Source organism: Schistocerca piceifrons, chromosome 5 (genome assembly GCF_021461385.2).
Source record: "Schistocerca piceifrons isolate TAMUIC-IGC-003096 chromosome 5, iqSchPice1.1, whole genome shotgun sequence".
In the NCBI taxonomy this organism is placed as follows: domain Eukaryota; kingdom Metazoa; phylum Arthropoda; class Insecta; order Orthoptera; family Acrididae; genus Schistocerca; species Schistocerca piceifrons.
In genome coordinates, this window is record NC_060142.1 from 154,203,508 (window position 1) to 154,225,765 (window position 22,258).

Consider the following 22,258-nt stretch of genomic DNA (forward strand, 5'->3'; position numbering starts at 1 on the left):
GATCCTTGACTGCACGTAAGTAGTCTGTATGAGGAAGGTGCAGATCCAGGACGGTGCCTAACGTTGCCGCTTGCTTGGCTAATGCATCGACTTCATCATTATAGACGATACCAGAGTGGGAAGGTAGCCACAACAAATGGATCGTCCGGCCCGTGCGTGTGCTGCGAATATATTCAGATATCACATCCAAGATATAACTGTTGGTCGTTTTGTTCCATCGACTGTACTGAATGTTTTTAAGAACGCTTTGCGAGTCAGATACTATCAATATCTTGGGGAAGGAAGTGCTAGAGACAAACTTAAGTGCTTCCAAAACTGCCACTGTCTCCGCCGTAAAAATAGGAGTGCTCGTAGGCAGTTTGAAGGTTTTGCGGATCTGGATCTGAGGGCAGAAAAAAGCGCATCCTGTACAGTCTTCTTGCGGAATTTTGGAGCCATCGGTATATACACAGAGAAAACCCGGCCATTGTGCTTGAACGAGACGATTGAAGCCAACGTTGACGTTAGTACTGTCCAGCCAGGTCGTACTTAAATAATGGACTGGGATCTGGAAGCAGAGCGCTTGAAGATCATATTCAAAAACAGGCAGATGCACTGAACGCCGTATAGAATGTATGACAGGTGACCAAGTGTCAAAGCTGGCACAAACGGCTGGCACTTTATTCCTTCTGTGGGATGCAATCCACAATCGATAAATGCAGTCTCTACTTTGATAGACGGAACTGTCCATAATGGCCATGCCTTGAATGTAGAATTTGTCCGATAACATTTGGCGCCTAATGCTCAAGGGCATCTCCCCTGCTTCTATTAAAAGGGCGTTGGTGGGCGTCGATCGCATGGCTCCAAGACAGGTACGAATGGCTCTATATTGAAGAGTATCTAATTTGGAGAGATGAATCTTTGACGCAGTGTGGTAGAATTGACAGCCATAGTCTAATCGAGATCGAATTATTCCTCGGTACATGGTGAGTAAAACACTCTGGTGCGCTCCCCACCAGACACGAGTGAGTGATCTGATTACATTTAAACCTTCTTCACACTTGGTAACAGTGGATCGGATGTGGGGCGCCCAGCTTAACCGAGAGTCGAAAATCATCCCAAGAAATCGAACGTGAGATTTTATTTGGAAGGTGTACTTGCCACAGGTAATGTGATCTTCAGTGCGAGCTGTCGTCGACTTGGAGAAGGGAACGACTGCTGATTTCTCAGCCGAGATCTCCAGCCCATTGATAGAGAGCCACTCATCGATGTGTGCGATGGTTGTGGTTAATGCCGTTTTGGCCTGAAGATATGAAGCAGCAGTAGAATAAACACATATATCATCAGCATACAGTAGGATTTTTGTGGGGGGAGTAAGTATGCGTCCTAGGTCGTGCGTATATAGAGTATACAGGAGAGGACTTAAAATTGCACCTTGCGGCAAGCCCTGGGAGGCATAAAAAGATCCGATCATGGTAGCTTTGAAACGGACGTAGATCGTTCTTTGAGTAATCAGGGTACTGATACCGTAGATCATCCGTGAAGGAATTCCAAATCCTGCCAGCTTGTCCAAGAGTATCGGTATTTGTACGTGATCATATGCACCCTTAACGTCAAGAAAAGCTGCCACTACTGTCTCTTTCGTTTGACAGACTGACGTGATATCCATATTAAGCAAAAACAGGTTATCCATGGTCCCTTTGCCTTTTCTGAAGCCGTATTGACTCCGAGGAAACAAATTACTTTTTTCAAGCCACCATTCTAGTCTCCTTTTTACCATTCGTTCCAGTGTTTTTGCAACACACGACGACAAGGCAATAGGTCTATAATTAGTACCGACATTTGGATCTTTACCACGTTTGAGAATTGGAATTATTACTTGCGTCGTCCATGTTGATATGAGGTCTTTCTTCATCCAGTACTGATTAAAAATGTTCAAGAGAAAGTCTTTCGCTTCTATAGGCAGGTGTGCTAGCATAGAGTAATGTATATGATCGATGCCAGGGCAACTGTCGCTCGATACTTCAATAGCTTCGTGGAGTTCTTCTATAGAGAAAGGACGAAGGAGAAAATGATAGCGGTCTTCTTCAGCAGGGAACCGATGGTTTAAAAATGGCACCGTGGGAGGAAAGATTATATCTATGAATTCCTCTAACCAGGCCGTGGTAGCAGGAGGGGAGGAAGACAGTCTTCTTGTTCTAAAAGCTTTTATTTTATGCCAGATGCTTGCCATACTGGTTTCATTAGTTAGGGACAGGCAAAATTGTTTCCAACTGTCCTTCTTGGTTTTCTTCAGGAATTTGGTAACTCGCGCATTCACTTTTTGTACAGCCAAGAAGTTGTCCAATGAAGGATTCTGACGATAGGTTTTCAAGGCGAGTCGTCGCTTCACAACTTCCCGAGAGCTCTCAGAATTCCACCAAGGAGGAGAACGATGCTTCATTACTGTAAACTCTTTTTTCTTAGGGATGCTGATGCCAGCTGCGACGTTCATAGCATTGAGTAAAACTGGGTATCCATCTTCGTCCCGTAAGTCACGTCTCGTAGTTGCGAGTGCCCGCCGAACCGTTTCCTTATAAGAGGCCCGATTGGCTTCCTTGATTTTCCAGGTACTGTTAGAGTAACAGATGTGCGTAATATCGACGTTGATGTTAATGTGAAACTCTATTGGGAGATGATCGGATCCCATGGAATCCTTTTTAACGCACCAATTAGATATTTCAGTAAAGCAGGGCGTGCAAAGAGTTACATCAACTGCGGAGGGTCTACGGAGAGGTGAAGTTATCATAGTGGGAGAGCCATCGTTGAGTATCACTAGGTTATTATCTTCGATAACGCTTATCAAGGTCCTGCCGTTCCTGTCTGTCACGTCTCCTCCCCACGCTACATGGTGGGCATTCACGTCTCCAGCTACGATAAAGGGAGGACGAAGCTGACTTATTAATTGTCTCCAGTCATCTTCCACGATACTGTGGTGGGGAGCGTTATACAACGAGACAACTGTAAAGGTTTTGTGGGCAGTTCGTATCTCCACAGCAACTAATTCAAGGTTGGTGATAGGTACGTGTAACGGGTGTGGTCGATGCGGCAGCGAAGTTTTTACCAGCATAGCTACGCCGCCCCACCCATCGAGACGGTCTTCCCTCACTACAGAATAATTTTGAAAGCAAACAGTTCGTTCGAATTTGAACCAAGTTTCACATAATAGAACGATATCAGGCTGACTTACGAACAGTTCTCGTTGCAAGCTTTCTCTATGAGAATTAGCCGATCTCGCATTCCACTGCAATGCTTTTAAAGCCGCCATAATTTAGGGAGAGAGAGATTGAAATATGCCAGTAACGAGGTGCCGGATATCGGAATTGTTCATAGCACTATTTTGTCTCATGTTTTGCATGACAATATCAATCACATTTATTATCTTATCTATAAGTTTAGCATGACCTTGAGGCTATCGTTGATTCGGCGCTTGTGAGGTTGCTAATCTGTGAGCAGCAGGCTGGTATGGATTTTGGCTGATAGGAGTGAATGAATGTTGCATGGGATATAACAGGCTGCGGTACTGAGACCACTCACGGCCGGCGAATTGGCCGTGCGGTTAAAGGTGCTGCAGTCTGGAACCGCAAGACCGCTACGGTCGCAGGTTCGAATCCTGCCTCGGGCATGGATATTTGTGATGTCCTTAGGTTAGTTAGGTTTAACTAGTTCTAAGTTCTAGGGGACTAATGACCTCAGCAGTTGAGTCCCACATTGCTCAGAGGCATTTGAACCATTTGAGACCACTCACGAACGTTACTTTGGTTGTTTACTTGCGCCTGCCGCCGGGGAGGCCGGTAAGCGACGTGTGTCTGTTGGGGCACAGTTCCAAACTGAGTTGCGTCCCCACTTCCGCGTTGTTGACTCTGCATGTTTGCGGCGGGCAGCGGAGGGAAGAGTTGTGGGTTTTGAAAGTCCGGAGAGCTCAAATTTGTTGGAGCAGGAATGATCGGAGCCGGCAAGTGATGTTGTTGAACCCGGTGACGGATGCATAGGTTGGCATACGAGCAATACACAGCGCATCCCTGAAGTCAATGTTGTTGAACGTAGCTAATTCTTGAGCTCGTCGCCCGCATTTCGTGGTCGTGTGGTAGCGTTCTCGCTTCCCACGCCCGGGTTCCCGGGTTCGATTCCCGGCGGGGTCAGGGATTTTCTCTGCCTCGTGATGGCTGGGTGTTGTGTGCTGTCCTTAGGTTAGTTAGGTTTAAGTAGTTCTAAGTTCTAGGGGACTCATGACCATAGATGTTAAGTCCCATAGTGCTCAGAGCCATTTCAACCATTTGAATCTTGAGCTCGCCGCCGTATATGGTATTCCGGGCAGGAACGGTCCGTGGATGCGTGTTGTCCCCCGTAATGAGCGCAAATAGTGATAGGTGAAACACAGGATTCAACATTATGTGGACCACTACATTTAATGCATCTCATCTGAGATCGACATTGTTTGCTGATGTGCCCGTAACGAAGACAATTAAAGCACTGCCTGACAGTTGGTACATAAAGGTCTACGGGACATCTTGTTCCGTGAATAGACACGGCTTCCGGTAAGGTTTGAGAGTCGAAGGTTAACAAACAGGTCTGCAATTTAACGATTTGGTCTTTACCATATCTCTTCGTAAACCTCCGAACGCCAACAACAGGGAAGGGAGATTGTACGACTTCCAAAATCTCCGCTTCTTGAAGGTTGGTGTCTACTTTCCTGATTACTCCCAGCTTGTGGACAACAAAGGAAGGAATGTAAACTTCTATATTTTTTGACTTTAATACATCACTGGTAACTAGGAAATTAGCCTTGTCTGGGGTTTTCAGTTCCACCTTAACTTTTGTTTTTCCTTCTGAAGAGATGTTAAGGATAGAATTGTTCATTTCTGGCAAGGAAATATGCAATAATTTCCCTAGTGCCATAGGGTGCAAGCGGCCTGAGTTTGTGTCCAAACATTCCATGTAAACTACGAATGGTCCCCTATCTGTACGTTTGTAAAAGTTGAGAGACCTCGGAGTAGGTGCAGGTCCCACAGGAGGGGTGTTAGTTACAGCGTGTTGGTTAGGAGTGAGCCCAGAAGCAGTTGCTACAGGGGGTCAGCTACATTTGAAACGTCAGTTACAGGTAAGAGTTGATTAGGGTCTGCTATGAAGGTTTTGGAATTTCTTAAATCCAGACTGACCTCACTTTGTCGCTTGTTTCTCGTAGCGGAGAAGCTGGAGGAATCCTGTTCCGATAAATCCATATGCTCTTCTGCCGGCTGTATTCCAGATTCTCCCCGAACAGCTGCTAACGAGTGGCTGATCACAGCCGTCGTGTTGTCCAATGTAGTTCCTGGAGGAGCTGGTAAGGATGCTGCATCTGGTTGTAGCCGCTGGGCAGGTGGTTGTTGTTGATGTTGTCCCATAGGGGCGTCGAAGTCACCACCCCCTTCTCCATACACCCCACCATACATGACGGGGCTTGCCGTCACCGATAGTAATGTCAGGTGTTAATGTGTCTAACAGAAAACCGTACCAAACGAAAGCTGTTAAACGTGTGCACTAGTAGGTAAACACAAGCGTCACACAGAAGAGCGACCGCGTAGCACGTCTTAACACTTCCGCGTCTGCAAGCGAACTTGGGCTGGCCCTTGAACGTAATCGCACATAAGTCTGTGATCGCAAGGCGATCGACTTCGGCCGACTACGACAAAATGGTTCAAATGGCTCTGAGCCATACGGGACTTAACATCTATGGTCATCAGTCTTCTAGAACTCAGAACTACTTAAACCTAACTAACCTAAGGACATCACACAACACCCAGTCATCACGAGGCAGAAAAACTCCCTGACCCTGCCGGGAATCGAAACCGGGAACCCGGGAACCCGGGCGCGGGTAGCGAGAACGCTACAGCACGAACACGAGCTGCGGACCGACTACGACATTTTTAGATGTTACTACAGCGCTTCTCAAAGGTAGTGCACCCAAAGGTAGTGAAATACAAATAAAACGTTTGGTATATTAATTATAAACACTTTTCTAAGACCATTATCGACTATGGAAAGCAATGAACTGCGTTTTCATCAAGACGATTTTTGGCCGCTGGCTTTTTTTTCTGAAGACCAATATCTACAGGAAGAAACTATGGATTCTTGCTGCCCTCAAAGACAGCAGTACATTGATACTCAGCGAACTTTCGCAACAGACATTGTAGAAGATCGTGCAACGCATTGTGCCATGGATTCGTTACTGTCAAAGCATAAATGGTAAACATGTACATAACGGTCTTCTTTTTTCACAAATAAACTCCTGACTGTGGGCTGTAGAGTGCTATGAACATTTTACTTCCGACACCACTATCAAATAAATTACCTAATTGGAATTAATTATGCAACAGTCTGGATCGCAAAGGCACATTTAATCAAGGTAACAGATTTCGAGCGTCACGTGATCATCTTCAGATCTTTAAAACTGTAATATGACAGAGTTTATAAATTAGATGGTACATAAACAGGACATAAAATTAACTGGAAACTTACAAAACATAGATATACCCATATTGATGAACAATGGCTGTACACGGAACAGGAACCACTAATGACGATAGTCAATTGCCGAGGAGGGCAGCCCTGCGCAGCACAGTTCTAATACCATTTGCTACCATATTATGCCCATCAACTATTTGATATACACTGTAGCGCCAAAGAAACTGGTTTGGCAAGCGTGTTCCAATACAGAGATATGTGAACAGGCAGAACACGGCGCTGCGGTGGGCAACGCCTATATAGGACAAGTGTCTGGCGCAGTTGTTAGATCGGTTACCGCTGCTACAATGGCAGTTATCAAGATTTAAGTGAGTTTGAAGGTGGTGTTATAGTCAGCGCACGAGCGATGGGACACAGCATCTCCACGGTAGGGATGAAGTGGGAATTTTCCCGTGTACCGTGAATATCAGGATTGCGGTAGAACATCAAATCTCCGACATCGCTGCGGCCGGAAAAAGACCCTGCAAGACCGGCAACAATGACGACAGAACAGAATCGTCCGACGTCACAAAAGTGCAACCCTTCCACAAATTGCTGCAGATTTTAATGCTGGGCCATCAACAAGTGCGTGTGAACCATTCAACGAAACATCGTCGATATAGGTTTTTGGAGCCGAATACCCCCCCGTATCCTTGATGACTGCACGACACAAAGTTTCGCGCCTCGTCTGGACTCAACACCGACATTGGACTGTTGGAGACTGGAAACATGTAGCCTGGTCGGACGAGTCTCGTTTCGAATTGTATCGAGCGGATGGACGTGTATGGGAATGGAGGCAACCATGGACCCTGCATGTCAGCAGGGGACTGTTCAAGCTGGCGGAGGCTCTGTAATGTTGTGTGGAGTGTGCAGTTAGAGTGATGTGTGACCCCTGTTACTTCTAGATACGACTCTGACAGGTGTCATTTATTGGTGTTTGTGACCGCTTCAACGCAAACATCCTGTCTGATCATCCATCGATGTCCAGGACAGACCTACAGGATTCATGGTCTCAATTCCCTCCAGCACTATTTCAGACATTAGTCGGGTCCATGCCACGTCACGTTGCGGCCCTTCTGCGGGTTCGTCGGGGCCCTACACGATAGGCAGGTGTACCAGTTTTTTTGGCTCTTCAGTGTACATCGATACATAAATTAAGAGATACCGCTTATTTACATAGTGTGACTGCATTCTGCGCTCTCTAGTAGGCTTCATTTATCGATGTTTGTGACCGCTTCAATGGGTACCGCCCATTATCAGCGTCTGCCATCTCCATAGTAACCAACTACTTGGGACATCAGTGGAATGTCGTCTGCTTGACATCACCTACCGATATTCATTGCCATTTTTCTGGAAATCGCCCTGCTCCCATCTTGGGAACGGCATCCATGATTCCATAGAAACCAACAACATCGTAGTTATTTTTCTAACATGCTCCTAGAGGGCAACCTGTACACAACGAATACTATGTTTATTTGTTTCCTTTTTAAAGTTCTTAAGATGCGTATTCGGCAATATCTGCATTAATAAGCTATTTCTTCTTTATTATAAAATTATTCTGCCTAATTTTGACGTTGCATTTATTAACAATTATATCTTTTTGTAGATAATTCTTTCGATTCATACCTGATTGGCTAACTTTGACGTCGTGCTGTCAGCTGTAGGTGGAGCCTCCAGTATTTATGGAACGGCGACTCTCATCGTTCAGCATTTCCTGCTCTACGTGTAGCCACCATCCATCAATATGAGTATATCTCGTAATTTTTGTGTGCCCCTCTAATTTATATCCTGTATCATATAACAGTTTTGAAGGTCTGAAGATCATCAAATGATGATGGAAACCGGGCAACTTGCAAGATACGTGCCTTTCCGATTTAAAGTGATTTATAATTAATTTCAAATATTCTATTTTTGATCGCTGACCTTCTCCAGCATTTTTTAAAGTTATCTATTGTTCAAATGGTTGATGCTTCGGCGATAACCTGTATTCAATTTTAGAGAAATGAATTGAAATGGCTGAACTGCATTCACCGATGACGTTCATTGTACTTGAGATATCAATATACTGTTGTTGCACCCACAGAAAAAGTGATTGTGTTTGTAGTGTATACATAAGTGTGTCCCATTTATCATGACCACCTAAAATAAATTCTTGTCCAGAAGCAAAAAACGTTTCAAGCAAATCTTGTTTAACTGTCAAGTGGATTTCAGCCAGGATTATTGCTTCTATTCTTTGTGCGTTACAAAGATGGTGAACAACAGTACATCTTTTTAAATGGCACCCAACATTTTTTATTCGGTAATTCTCTTCCTCTCTTCAACACCTGTTGAGAACTGTATCACAGTGTACCAATCAAGTAAACATAAGGTTTTCAAAAACCTAACAACACACTGATTGACTCTACTGTACTAACACACAACACATACACATCGGAAATAGTAAGTTGTCTGATTGTTGGAGTTGAAAATAAACAAATGAAAACACAAAGAAAATGCACACCTGTCATTTATTCAACCGTCTTCAGTTGATGCATTGTGTGTGTACAATGTCCAACAACTAAAAGAAGGTAGAAATGTTACTTATCTATGAAGAATGTAAGTTATCACAACTGCAATAGTGTTTAGTTATTTTCAATACTGGTATATGTAGTAGAATACTGTAGTACTTTGAACCGATATGTTCTCTTAACGAGATTACAAAGATGAATCGCTCTATTGTTAAAAACTACGGAATTTTCGGGATTTCACATGTTCACCATACAAGTACCATGTGGATCAATTTTGACCCATGAGGGTTTTTCGAGGACCTTATGCCCTTCATAATCAACGCAGGGCCAAATACTCCAGTGACTTTTCATCATTTATGGGGTTGTACAACTTAGCAAAATTTCATTCTCCTAGCCCACCTAGAAGTATGAAAAATTTAGCTGTTCTACAAGTAATACCATGTGGGTCATTTTTGACCCATATGCATTTTCATGCGGTTTGAACTCAGTAACACCGGTTTTCAGACTCTAAATAGTTACTGGCCATGCCTCGGCGCTATTCACGAGATGTTGGAATATATTACTACACTTTGAGACAAAAAGAATGTGAAATACAAAGGATTCGGAGGTCAGCGTTACTTTATATCAGGGTGACTTTGATTTTTCTACGGACTGGCGACGTGTAGACCTGAAGTGACACTGGGAATTCACAGAGTAAAATTTTATATGGTGGGCAAGACCCCCTTCACCATTCTACACTGCTGTCTGGGGCATTGCTAATACGAGGTGCATTCAAGTTCTAAGGCCTCCGATTTTTTTTCTCTGGACTGGAAAGAGATAGAAACATGCGCATTGTTTTAAAATGAGGCTGCGTTCATTGTCAATACGTCCCAGAGATGGCAGCACCGTACGGCAGATGGAATTTTACCGCCAGTGGCGAGAATGAGAACTTTTTTAAATACTTAAAATGGCGACGTTTTCCTTACTTGAACAGCATGCAATCATTCGTTTTCTGAATTTGCGTGGTGTGAAACCAATTGAAATTCATCGACAGTTGAAGGAGACATGTGGTGATGGAGTTATGGATGTGTCGAAAGTGCGTTCGTGGGTGCGACAGTTTAATGAAGGCAGAACATCGTGTGACAACAAACTGAAACAACCTCGAGCTCGCAGAAGCTGGTCTGACGACATGATCGAGAAAGTGGAGAGAATTGTTTTGGGGGATCGCCGAATGACTGTTGAACAGGTCGCCTCCAGAGTTGGCATTTCTGTGGGTTCTGTGCACACAATCCTGCATGACGACCTGAAAATGCGAAAAGTGTGATTCAGGTGGATGCCACGAATGCTGACAGACGACCACATGGCTGCCCGTGTGGCATGTTGCCAAGCAATGTTGACGCGCAACGACAGCATGAATGGGACTTTCTTTTCGTCGGTTGTGACAATGGATGAGACGTGGATGCCATTTTTCAATCCAGAAACAAAGCGCCAGTCAGCTCAATGGAAGCACACAGATTCACCGCCACCAAAAAAATTTCGGGTAACCGCCAGTGCTGAAAAAATGATGGTGTCCATGTTCTGGGACAGCGAGGGCGTAATCCTTACCCATTGCGTTCCAAAGGGCACTACGGTAACAGGTGCATCCTACGAAAATGTTTTGAAGAACATATTACTTCCTGCACTGCAACAAAAACGTCCGGGAAGGGCTGCGCGTGTGCTGTTTCACCAAGAGAACGCACCCACACATCGAGCTAACGTTACGCAACAGTTTCTTCGTGATAACAACTTTGAAGTGATTCCTCATGCTCCCTACTCACCTGACCTGGCTCCTAGTGACTTTTGGCTTTTTCCAACAATGAAAGACACTCTCCGTGGCCGCACATTCACCAGCCGTGCTGCTATTGCCTCAGCGATTTTCCAGTGGTCAAAACAGACTCCTAAAGAAGCCTTCGCCGCTGCCATGGAATCATGGCGTCAGCGTCGTGAAAAATGTGTACGTCTGCAGGGCGATTACGTCGAGAAGTAACGTCAGTTTCATCGATTTCGGGTGAGTAGTTAGTTAGAAAAAAATCGGAGGCCTTAGAACTTGAATGCACCTCGTAGTTGTCTTACACGACAGCAGATGTCAGGCGCGCCGCCCTTAAGGAAGCATACTGACAAGTATATCTTTTCCGCTGTCAAACCGAGAGAGCTGAGGCAGTCCTGACGCCAGCGACGTGAGCTTACAGTTTATTTTCGCGAATTCCCGTCGTTGAAACTACAATGGCAAGACGACGTGGCTTTGCGGAGGCCGAGATTCTCTACTATCTGGTGGGCGTTTCACCGACGCAGTCAAGTGATGAATCCAGTAGTGAGACGAACGTGGAGGACGGCGATGATTTTGTTCCAGTGAAAACTGCTGACTCGAGTGATTAAGACGCATCAAATGAACGGTAAACAGAATCCGATCGATCTGACGATGACCTACCTCTTGCTCATCGTAAACATGGACCATTCTACCTACGTTTTTGAACCAACGAGAGCACAGTGTAATGTATAGTTTTCTTTCTTCTATTCTTGAGATGTTGGATTTACGGATTTACGCCCCTCCCAACGAAGATCCAAACGTACGTGCAATGCAGAACGGGGCCTTCGACAAGGTCGTGGACGGCGGTGTGGACGAGTTATCGGTCAGCTATCTGATGGAATCGGTAAGTCACTGATAAATAAATGTGACATACGATTCAATTTGCAGCTAACAATGGCGATGATCCAGATGTTGTGCAGGACTCACAAGACGGCGACGGCGTAGCGGTCGGTGCAGTTGATGGTGTTGCGAGAGGTGGATATGGTCGCGGCACGTTGGGTGCAGCAATTCATCGTGGGCGAGGGAGAGGAAGCGCCATACGGCATCCACTCCCTGGCGAGGGTACCAAGGCACCAAGGGGACACGGCTTTGGCCATACGACAAAGCAGGCAGGAGCAGCGCTCAGAATGAGTTGCGGTAGAGACCCGGGCCGACGGGACACGCGAGACGTCATGCTGAAAACGACTTGCCACTCTCTGTATTGTGACTATATGTCAGCGACCCGATCCTAAAACCGATGAAAAAAAGTACACTGAAGAAAAGGCTCACAGCATAGTTGGTAATAATACAGGGTGAGTCACCTAACATTATGCTGAATATATTTCGTAAACCACATCAAATACTGACGAATCGATTCCACAGACCGAACGTGAGGAGAGGGGCTAGTGTAATTGGTTACTATAGACCATAAGGAAATGCACAGAAGTATGTTTTTTAACACTAACCTACGTTTTTTTAAATGAAACCCCGTTAGTTTTGTTAGCACATCTGAACATATAAACAAATACGTAATCAGTGCCGTTTGTTGCATTGTAAAATCTTAATTACATCCGGAGATATTGTAACCTAAAGTTGACTCTTGAGTACCATTCCTCCGCTGTTCGATCGTGTGTATCGGAGAGCACCGAATTACGTAGGGATCCAAAGGGAACGGTGATGGACCTTAGGTACAGAAGAGACTGGAACAGCGCATTACGTCCACATGCTAACACCTTTTTATTGGTCTTTTTCACTGACGCACATGTACATTACCATGAGGGGTGAGGTACACGTACACACGTGGTTCCCGTTTTCAATTACGGAGTGGAATAGAGTGTGTCCCGACATGTCAGGCCAATAGATGTTCAATGTGGTGGCCACCATTTGCTGCACACAATTGCAATCTCGTACACGCCGCAGTACATCTGGTGTAATGTCGCCGCAGGCTGCCACAATACGTTGTTTCATATCCTCTGGGGTTGTAGGCACATCACGGTACACATTCTCCTTTAACGTACCCCACAGAAAGAAGTCCAGAGGTGTAAGATCAGGAGAACGGGCTGGCCAATTTATGCGTCCTCCACATCCTATGAAACGCCCGTCGAACATCCTGTCAAGGGTCAGCCTAGTGTTAATTGCGGAATGTGCAGGTGCACCATCATGCTGATACCACATACCTCGACGCGTTTCCAGTGGGACATTTTCGAGCAACGCTGGCAGATCATTCTGTAGAAACGCGATGTATGTTGCAGCTGTTTGGGCCCCTGCAATGAAGTGAGGACAATGTTTCAAGCGTCAACTTTAGGTTACAATATCTCCGGATGTAATTAACATTTTACAATGCAACGAACGGCACTGATTACGTATTTGTTTATATGTTCAGATGTGCTAACAAAACTAACGTGGTTCCATTTATAAAAACGTAGGTTTGTGTTAAAAAACATACTTCCGTGCATTTATATATGGTTTGTATTAAACAATTACACTAGCCCCTCTCCTCACGTTCGGCCTGTGGAATCGGTTCGTCAGTATTTGATGTGGTTTACGAAATATATCCAGCTGTATCGTTAGGTGACTCACCCTGTATATGGTCCCTAAGATTGGAAGATGCTTTCATTGGATTACTCTAAACTCGTGGAGCATATGGTCCTCGGAGTATTTCATACAAAAACTTATGGAGCAGTAAACGGAAACCTCCTTTCTTTCAAAGCACCATGTAAAGGAACATCTGTAGAAATATGCAGTCATCTTAGGACTGATTCAATGTCATCAAGACGACAACGCAATAAAACTGATAAATTTTGTCTTTCTTCAGAAATAGGAAATCTGTTTAGTGACAACTGCATTGTCTGCTGTAAGCCAGATGAGGACATGACGGTGCACAAGCAAATGAATCCCTACAGGTACAGGTGTCCATTCATACAGTACATGCCATCGGTGCAGTGGATGGAGCTGCGAGAGGTGGACATGGTCGCGGTACGTTGGGTGTAGTATATCGAGAGGTTGTAACAATGGAAAATTGTACTGAAATGCAGGAGGATCTCCGACGAATTGACGCATGGTGTAGGGAATGGCAATTGAATCTCAATGTAGACAAGTGTAATGTGTTACGAATGCAAAGAAAGAAAGATCCTTTATCATTTAGCTACAATATAGTAGGTCAGCAACTGGAAGCAGTTAATTCCATAAATTATCTGGGAGTAGGCATTAGGAGTGATTTAAGATGGAATGACCATATAAAATTAATCGTCCCTAAAGTAGATGCCAGACTGAGATTCATTGGGAGAATCCTAAGGAAATGCAATCCGAAAACAAAGGAAGTAGGTTACAGTACGCTTGTTCCCCCCTGCTTGAATACTGGTCAGCAGTGTGGGATCCGTACCAGATAGGGTTGATAGAAGGGATAGAGAAGATCCAACGGAGAGCAGCGCGCTTCGTTACAGGATCATTTAGTAATCGCGAAAGCGTCACGGAGATGATAGATAAACTCCAGTGGAAGACTCCGCAGGAGAGACGCTCAATAGCTCGGAACGGGCTTTTGTTGAAGTATCGAGGACATACCTTCGCGGAGGAATCCAGCAGTATATCGCTCCCTCCTACGTATATCTCGCGAAGAGATCATGAGGATAAAAGCAGAGATTAGAGCCCACACAGAGCCATGCCGACAATCTTTCTTTCCACGAACAATACGAGACTGGAACAGAAGGGAGAACCGATAGAGGTACTCAAAGTACTCCCCGCCACACACCGTCTGATGGCTTGCGGAGTATGCATGTAGATGTAGTTTGAACCTAACAAGGATGGGATAAAATTGTTGCTTTGTTGCGACGCTGACGAGCGCTACATCCTGAATGGATTCCCTTACTGAGGCAAACATGAAACTCGTGATCCAAGCAAGGGTCTTGGTCACCACGTCGTTATGAAGCTTTCACAGCCATTCCTCAGCTGTAGTCGTAACATCACGACTGACCACTTCGACACCTCTTTGAAGCTGGCGGATGAGCTCGAACAAAAAGGAACAAGTTTAGTTGGCAATCTATGGATATCACTCAACGAAGTCCCTCCTGTGGCGGGAAGGGGAGATGACGCACTGTATGCAACATCCTTGCACAAGTCAGGCCACAATCTTCTCATGGTATACCAACGGCAAAAGAAAAAAAATCGTTATTCTCAGTAACATGCATGCCAGATTTCAGATGAATGAGAATACTGAGAAGAAACTTCCAGAAACATTAATGTTTTATAATGAAACTTAGGGTGAAGTCGATCTAGTTGACCAAATGGCTAGACACCACAATGTCCAAGCTGGCACCCACCGATGGCCTGTACATGTCTTTTTCAATATTCTTGAAATTACCACGATCAATGCTCACACAGTTTTTAAGTTACTTACGTCTAAGAAGATTTCACGCCGAGAGTTTATCCTCAGAGTAGCAGATGAGCTTCTTGACCCCTATAAACTGCAGAGATGAGCAGTCTTCCCTTGCAGGCATTCGATACCAGCGCTGAACAATAAGGAAATAGAAGGCGTTGTCAAAGTCAGGTTTCCTGCAACCAGAAAAGTGGGAATAAAACATCAAACGTTTGATTCATATGCGTCAAGTACATTTGCAAAAGCTGCCAAGCAAAAACTCATGTCGAATTCTGAATGTGAGCCCATCGCAGCTTAGACAATTCTATCAACTTTCCGTTCCTAAATATTTCGAAATATTTATAATTATAGACTGAAGGTGTCTGTTCTTATGTTTTAGTTCCTTAATTGCAATAAGCAAGGAAAAAAACAGAGCATTTTAGTCGCCTACTGCGTCTTAGAATCGTTCAGAAAAAGTCTCGGTACTTGCCCTATTATTCTGTAAAAGTAAAAATGCTGTTAGTACTCACGTAAACGGTATGTTTTGACTCTGTTTAAATCCTTTCATAAAGAAAAACATTGTAACATTGTTTTATTTACTTGTTTTTATGACTGATGAAAGATTGTGGAATTTCTTCTGTAAAATTTTAAATAAGAAAAGTTTATCTCTGAAAATTTATGTTTGACAGTGTACTATTAATTTTAGAGTTTATTTGGTACTGAATCGTGTGAACTGAGGCGATACGCTGATGTCGTGTAGACACTGCAACAGGCAATCTATTATTTATTTATTTAACGTAAACTGATTAGGGTCATGAGACCGTGTCTTAGGTCAGACCTAGGTTTCACGTATACAGTATCTTTTTTACGTCATATTTTCCTCAGAAATGACAGTTATAATACGACAAACAGTGTTGAAATGTATCCTAAGTGGCCATGTGAGTAAATAATATTGATTATGAACTAGTAAAGTTGTACTGCTAGCACTTCTACTGCAGCTGCTGCCACTAATAGTGATGATATTAACAATAATAATGACAATACTAACAATAATGATAGTGACAGAGCCGGCCGAAGTGGCCGAGCGGTTCTGGCGCTACAGTCTGGAGCCGCGCGACCGCTACGGTCGCAGGTTCGAATCCAGCCTCGGGCATGGATGTGTGTGATGTCCTTAGGTTAGTTAGGTTTAAGTAGTTCTAAGTTCTAGGGGACTTATGAACTCAGATGTTGAGTCCCATAGTTCTGAGAGCCATTTGATAGTGGCAGATATAAAAAGAATTTACAGGCGCACGAGATAGATTTTTTCTGATATGTGCAGTTCAGGGGAAAGGAAATTCAAGGAGACTGTATCAACTAAGAATTCTGGGAAAAGAAGAAGGTGTGGCTGGGAAGAAGGGCGGAAGAGGCTAACTAGTTCGTGCAGGGACAACTGTAATCCTTATTGTTGCTTTAGTAGATACATCATTAACTGTCTTCCGAAGGTGGAGAAGTTATTCACTTCTCTAATATAATGGGGGAGGTTCTTCTAGAATCGCGTTCCTGCTATTGAGAGGCACTTCGAGAATGTGACTCAACAATGGAGTAGGACAGAAAGGATTTTTCTCTGATGGGAATGATTTACTCGATGAGGTCCTAACTACAAGACCGCCTTGATAATAAGAATAATTACAATGCTAGTAATAATAACGAAAAACAGGCCAGTCATCATTTTCAGCTAAAATAGTATATAACCAACATGTGCTTGGAGAGCTGCATAAAACCAGTCTTCAGACTGAAGGCAGCAACAAGCAGCATGTATGTTGTTTTCCTTAAGAAAAAGTAAAAGGGAAATTCACAACGATACATGGAGAAATATAGTATCTATAGCAATGTGTGACGACATTAATGATGTTGTTTATGATTTATATGGCCATAGAATACATTTCTTCTTTCAAGTCTGCTCACAGCTAAATAAGTGTCAGAGAGTGAAAGTTTGACCGGTAGATATTCTTTTCATTCCATACATCCATAGTCAGGAGATTTTCAAGAATGAAAAACACATCACAGAAACATTAATACAAGCATGCAAAAGCAGGGATATGCTAACGTTTCTCACACTGAGCCTAAGTGAAATGATCAAGGATGTGAGATAACTAAATATTTTAATTTAAAAGTTAATTTCAAACTTGTCACAGACATGCACATTTACATGCACCGCAGCATTTTCGGTACTTTTTGCTCTACCGTATCCAAGCATAATAAAACAAAGCAGTATGCAACGCTTACACAGATCGCATTACGGCGTTGAAGATATACGGAGGTCAGGTTTTATGTGACACTTTATCTGCTGCTGTTAGAAGTATATACATCAGTTAGTTTCCCTAGGGAACTAATTAATGGGGCTGAAGTTTCTGGTCATTAATGAATTCATTAGACTATAGTTAATTTTTACTTCATTAGTTAGTAAACTTATTATGACGGCTAACAATTTTTTTTAAATGTGTGTTCTTGCGTAACGGTCACAGCTCTGGGACAAAGATAATAACCTTAGATCTCCGTGTAGATCAATCTTATTACTAGTATCGATTCTATGTATTCAGCTGTATGTTTGTAAAAGTAACGAAACATATTTCAGTAAGGAATAAATATACAGGGAAGCAGTAGTTTGTATATCTAGATCCTTGAACAGGCAACACGATCGTGTGAACTTATGGAATGAAACCAAGCGAGCTGTAACAACCTTTTTCTGTAGCCTAGGTCCTATGTGCAGTGTGGTAACATGGATCTTGAGAGCATGACAAACATAGTCTACAGAGTTTCCTCAGGATATCGATTTACACTGTTTGTTATGGTCAGCGTCTTGGAAGCAAAAGTGATGCGGTGCTCCACGCCATTACAGGCGACTGCTTTAGTCCACAATCTGAGGCATCTGCAGCCAGGACTATTAGGTACTGTGGATCATACGTCACTAACAGGTGGGTTCCAGGAGTGCCTGTTTTAGGTTATGAAAGGCCTTTTGTCCGGGGGTCGACCACAGCCACGTCACATTCTTGTGTAATAGAAGGTGCGACGGTTCTCCAATGGCTGGGTGAGGAACAATTTTTTTTTGTAATAATTTGGTTGACAGAGAATGGCCTGCAAGTGTTTCATATCCCTGAGGGAGGAAGATTTGGATGGCCTGAGCATGGTTCAGTACAGGTCGGATGCCTGCAGCACTTAACATATGGCTTAAGTATCCCATCTGACGAACGAAAAACATATTTGTCCCTGTTGCACTTCACATTAGCCTTCTCATGAACCTGAAAGAGTTTCTCCAGGTTGTGTGACTGATTCATTGGATCTGTTCCTATAAAAACAATGTCATCCAGATATTGGTCATTTCTGGGATGCTGTTCGTTAATTGTTCCGGATAATGTTGGAAGATGGTCAGAGCACTGGAAATCCTTAGCGGCAAAAGATTGTTCAGAAATCAGCCAAAGCGCGTATTTACCACGAGGATGCCTTTTATCTGTTCGTCACAGGAAAACTGGAAATAAGCTTCCTAAAGATCTGTCTATGCGAAAATGATGCCCTCACCCACTTTAGCCACGATGTCCTCTCCTTGGGTGCCGGGTATGCATCCACAACCGTTTGAGCATTGACTGTGAATTTGGAGTCACCATAGATGTGAAACGAACCATCTAGTTTTTCGACATCGGATGCGGCTCACAACTTATCGGTGTTCGGAGTGAGGATACCTTCATCCTGCTAGTTGTGGTTCCATACGTAGTTTGTCCTTCAAAGCAAAGACGACGTTTCATGATTTGAAAATTTTGCAGTTGGTGAGGGTTTGAATGTAATATGAGATTAATATTCGTAGATCTAAGTTAATTGGTTGTTGACACCTGCTGATGCCTCAACCCATCGGCCTTCACTGTGCTGCAGTGTAGCTGGAGCTCTAGGATACCGCATATCCTAACGTTGATAGTCCCAACGTTTTGTAAAAATAGACGAGACACATATTAATAGTAAGGCTAATGACGCAGTTTGAACGTAATTATGTTACGTTTAAAGGGACAGAACACTACAATTCCGTCCACGATGAGGTCATACATTATTATATACTCCGTTTCCTACAGCTTAGTCACCTACGACGCCGATGGCCATGCCATGTCGTAACTCCTATACTAAAAACGAAGAAACACTGAAATTGATTATGACAGAGTATGGCGTTGTTAGTTAGTCAATATCCACTGCGAATGTGGTTACAGACGTTTAAATCCTATCGGCTCAATCATTTCTATTTAACCGTACACCCTATGTAACAATTAACTTCGCAGGATATCCTATTTTCAATCCAGCTACAGGTAGTCCAGAAAGATCTGTCCTGCCACGACTTCTATATCTGCTACAGTCAGCCAATGTTCCTAAAGGATTCCCTTCGTGCATCCTCCTCAATATGCTGATGACACTGATTTGCTTGCCGACCATCCGGTTCTCCATTCGTCCCAATGATCTCTCCAGCATCAACTTAATAATTTTACCTACTGGTACCTCCCCACCAGTACTGCGGGAATCCAGACAATAATTGTGGAAAACAACAAGAGCTATCCGTTCTTGAAATCTATACATCACAATTCACCACCTTGTCACTCAGTTGTTGAAAACACTGAAGTACATTGGACAAACACTCAATCAAAATCTAACCTCTAAATCCCCACTTACTAACCATCTTTGTTAAAGCTAGCATTAGACTAAAATTTGTGAAATAAATCCTTCGATTTTATACAGACGTTTAGGACACTCCTGTGTCCCCTTTTCATTTACGCAAATGTTCAGTGAACATCAACCTTTCCCAAGTCTTACTACTTCATCTACACACGCACTTTGCCCCACTTCTTGTATCCACTGCTAGCTAATTTGCAGTGAATTTGTTCGCAAAGGAACCACAAATGGGAAAAATCTACAAAATTGTGTTATACTGTTAGGAATGGTGATGGTGTCTGAGTTAACAATAAAAGGTAAACACCAGTATCTCAAAAGAATTAGAAACATTGTGGGTCAAGCAAGTCACCAGACTTCATCAGCCACCTGACTCTGGTAAAAACGAGCTGAATTGTAATCAAGCGGATTTTTTTTTTAGAGAATATAAATGTTTTGCGAACATTTGCCTTGCTATGTGTGTCATAGGACAAGTCTATCCTTTCCTTAGTCACTGATACAGCACTAAAGTATTTAAAATACATGTGAATGAGAGTTCAGCACCTGATCGTTCAGTTAATTAATAGCCAGTATATTTCAGAGCAATGGAAAAAGATTCAAACGAGCTGATTACTTAATTAACTATAAAATACAGAACTTGTGTAGTGACTGCCGTTTAAGTAGCATGGGGGCCAGTAATATTTTTGTGCAATTGTCTATAGAATTAATGTAATTATCAAAACAACAAACTCTGTTGTCATTTTTATGTAATTAGTTTCTCATGAATTGGATTTCGTTCATTAACTCACCGTATTAAATTGATAGCAAGGACAAAAGACATAGTTTTCAAATTAATCTTGAGGAGTATTTTGCAAACAATAGTACATGATTTAACTGCAATATGAGAAATGTTCAGTATATCATATAAGTAAAAATATAATTTTACCAAATGAGGTGAATAAACAATTCGACGCTCGAGCAAAAACAGTACTAAAACAGGCGAAATAAAGTGTGAAGCAAGCTGAGTAGTACCGTTTACAGCAATTGCTGATTTCGTGAAAAATTGCAGTTACAATCCGGCAATATCCATTTGACTTAAACTGCAGTATATATACCTACTCCAGTGCCAAATGAAAAAATTAACTTTATTTTTCTAGTACTGCACTGTAAGGGTGTCATGTAAATTATTCGCAATTTATCAGAAATTGACACACAAAAGTTTTGGGTTATTATAGAGGAGATATGCTATTCTTCAGTTATTCATTTGTGAACTCTAGGCGATGTAGCACACGTTGTCATACACATTTTTCAGTAACGGTGCCAAAATAATCATTAATTGGCCATGGATGAGAAATCATTAACATTTGTGGGGAATATAACTGTTATTCGACATTACTTGCACTCACTAACTATAAAACAAGAAAACCTACGACTTAATTTGATAAGTAATACGTCGTCGATCTTCACAGCTTATGTTCAGTTCACAACACTATCGAATTAGGGAAAAATTAATTGTAGCTCTATTGCGTTGTCACTCCTTTTTCCCTGCACCTAAGACGTCTAGCGTAACTCTACATCGAGCAGCATGCATGCCTTCTTGGTGCTAATAAGACAGGTATTTCACATATTACATTGAGCAAGTTGACAAGTATTTCCGTTCAAGCATTCGGAACTTTTTGTTCCATTCCCTGCTTGTTCTCGAGGGAAACATGAGGCAGTATGTCAAGGTAGTTGTTGCTATTCGAACATCAGTTTATAGTGAATGCTAGCTTGCAAAGCAGGATGAAATAGGCAGAGCTTCATCAGATTTGTTTCTCGTAAGAAACGTCAGCGCTACCATCTTTACTTACGTATTAAGGAGTGTTGGTGCACCACTACTGACGTCATTCAAAGCAATTAGCTTAACACCATTTCATTCACTGAGCACCAGTACCAATTTCATCGTATAGTTATTAACATCATCTGCTCGCAATAATGTATAACAGCTGCTGACGATTTGCTAGGACAAGCGAAAACCAGGAGAAAATTTAGAATAATAAAAAGAGGTCCACGAAACTGACAACGGAAACTCCCTATCTCATCCCCCTCAGATTTAGTGGTAAAAGGGGTCAGTGGATTGCCATAGCCAGTCAAGAACTCAACACAGACCAAGCGTAAAAAGTGGAAGAAGGTATACTTAACTGGGCAGAAAGAAACAAAATAGAAACAGTGAACGATCCAAGATCAAGATATGCATATCGAGTGAGTTGCCAGAATCAAGGCGTCGTGGTTCCGTGGGCAGGGTGTTGGACTCCAAAGCGGCAGATCCGTTTTCAAATCTCCTTCTTGCCTCATTATGAATAGTATCTTTTTTCACAAACCTATGGACGTGTCTGTTCTTCTTCTGTAGTCTTGGCAATTGTCCTAATAGACACTGGTTTTAGAATTTGAGTCATG

The 22,258-nt window shown here is 43.0% G+C and overlaps 1 protein-coding gene across 1 annotated transcript in view; it reads left to right on the forward strand.

The window, feature by feature from the left end:
* The first annotated feature begins 11,249 nt into the window (after positions 1–11,249).
* The window catches only part of LOC124798819 (UDP-glucosyltransferase 2-like), a 115,415-nt gene continuing 104,406 nt past the window's right edge, over positions 11,250–22,258 (forward strand). The window contains exons 1-2 of the mRNA XM_047262349.1: positions 11,250–11,394; positions 11,722–11,827. Coding sequence (XP_047118305.1) covers positions 11,250–11,394; positions 11,722–11,827 — 251 coding nt within the window. The remainder of the gene's footprint in view (positions 11,395–11,721; positions 11,828–22,258) is intronic.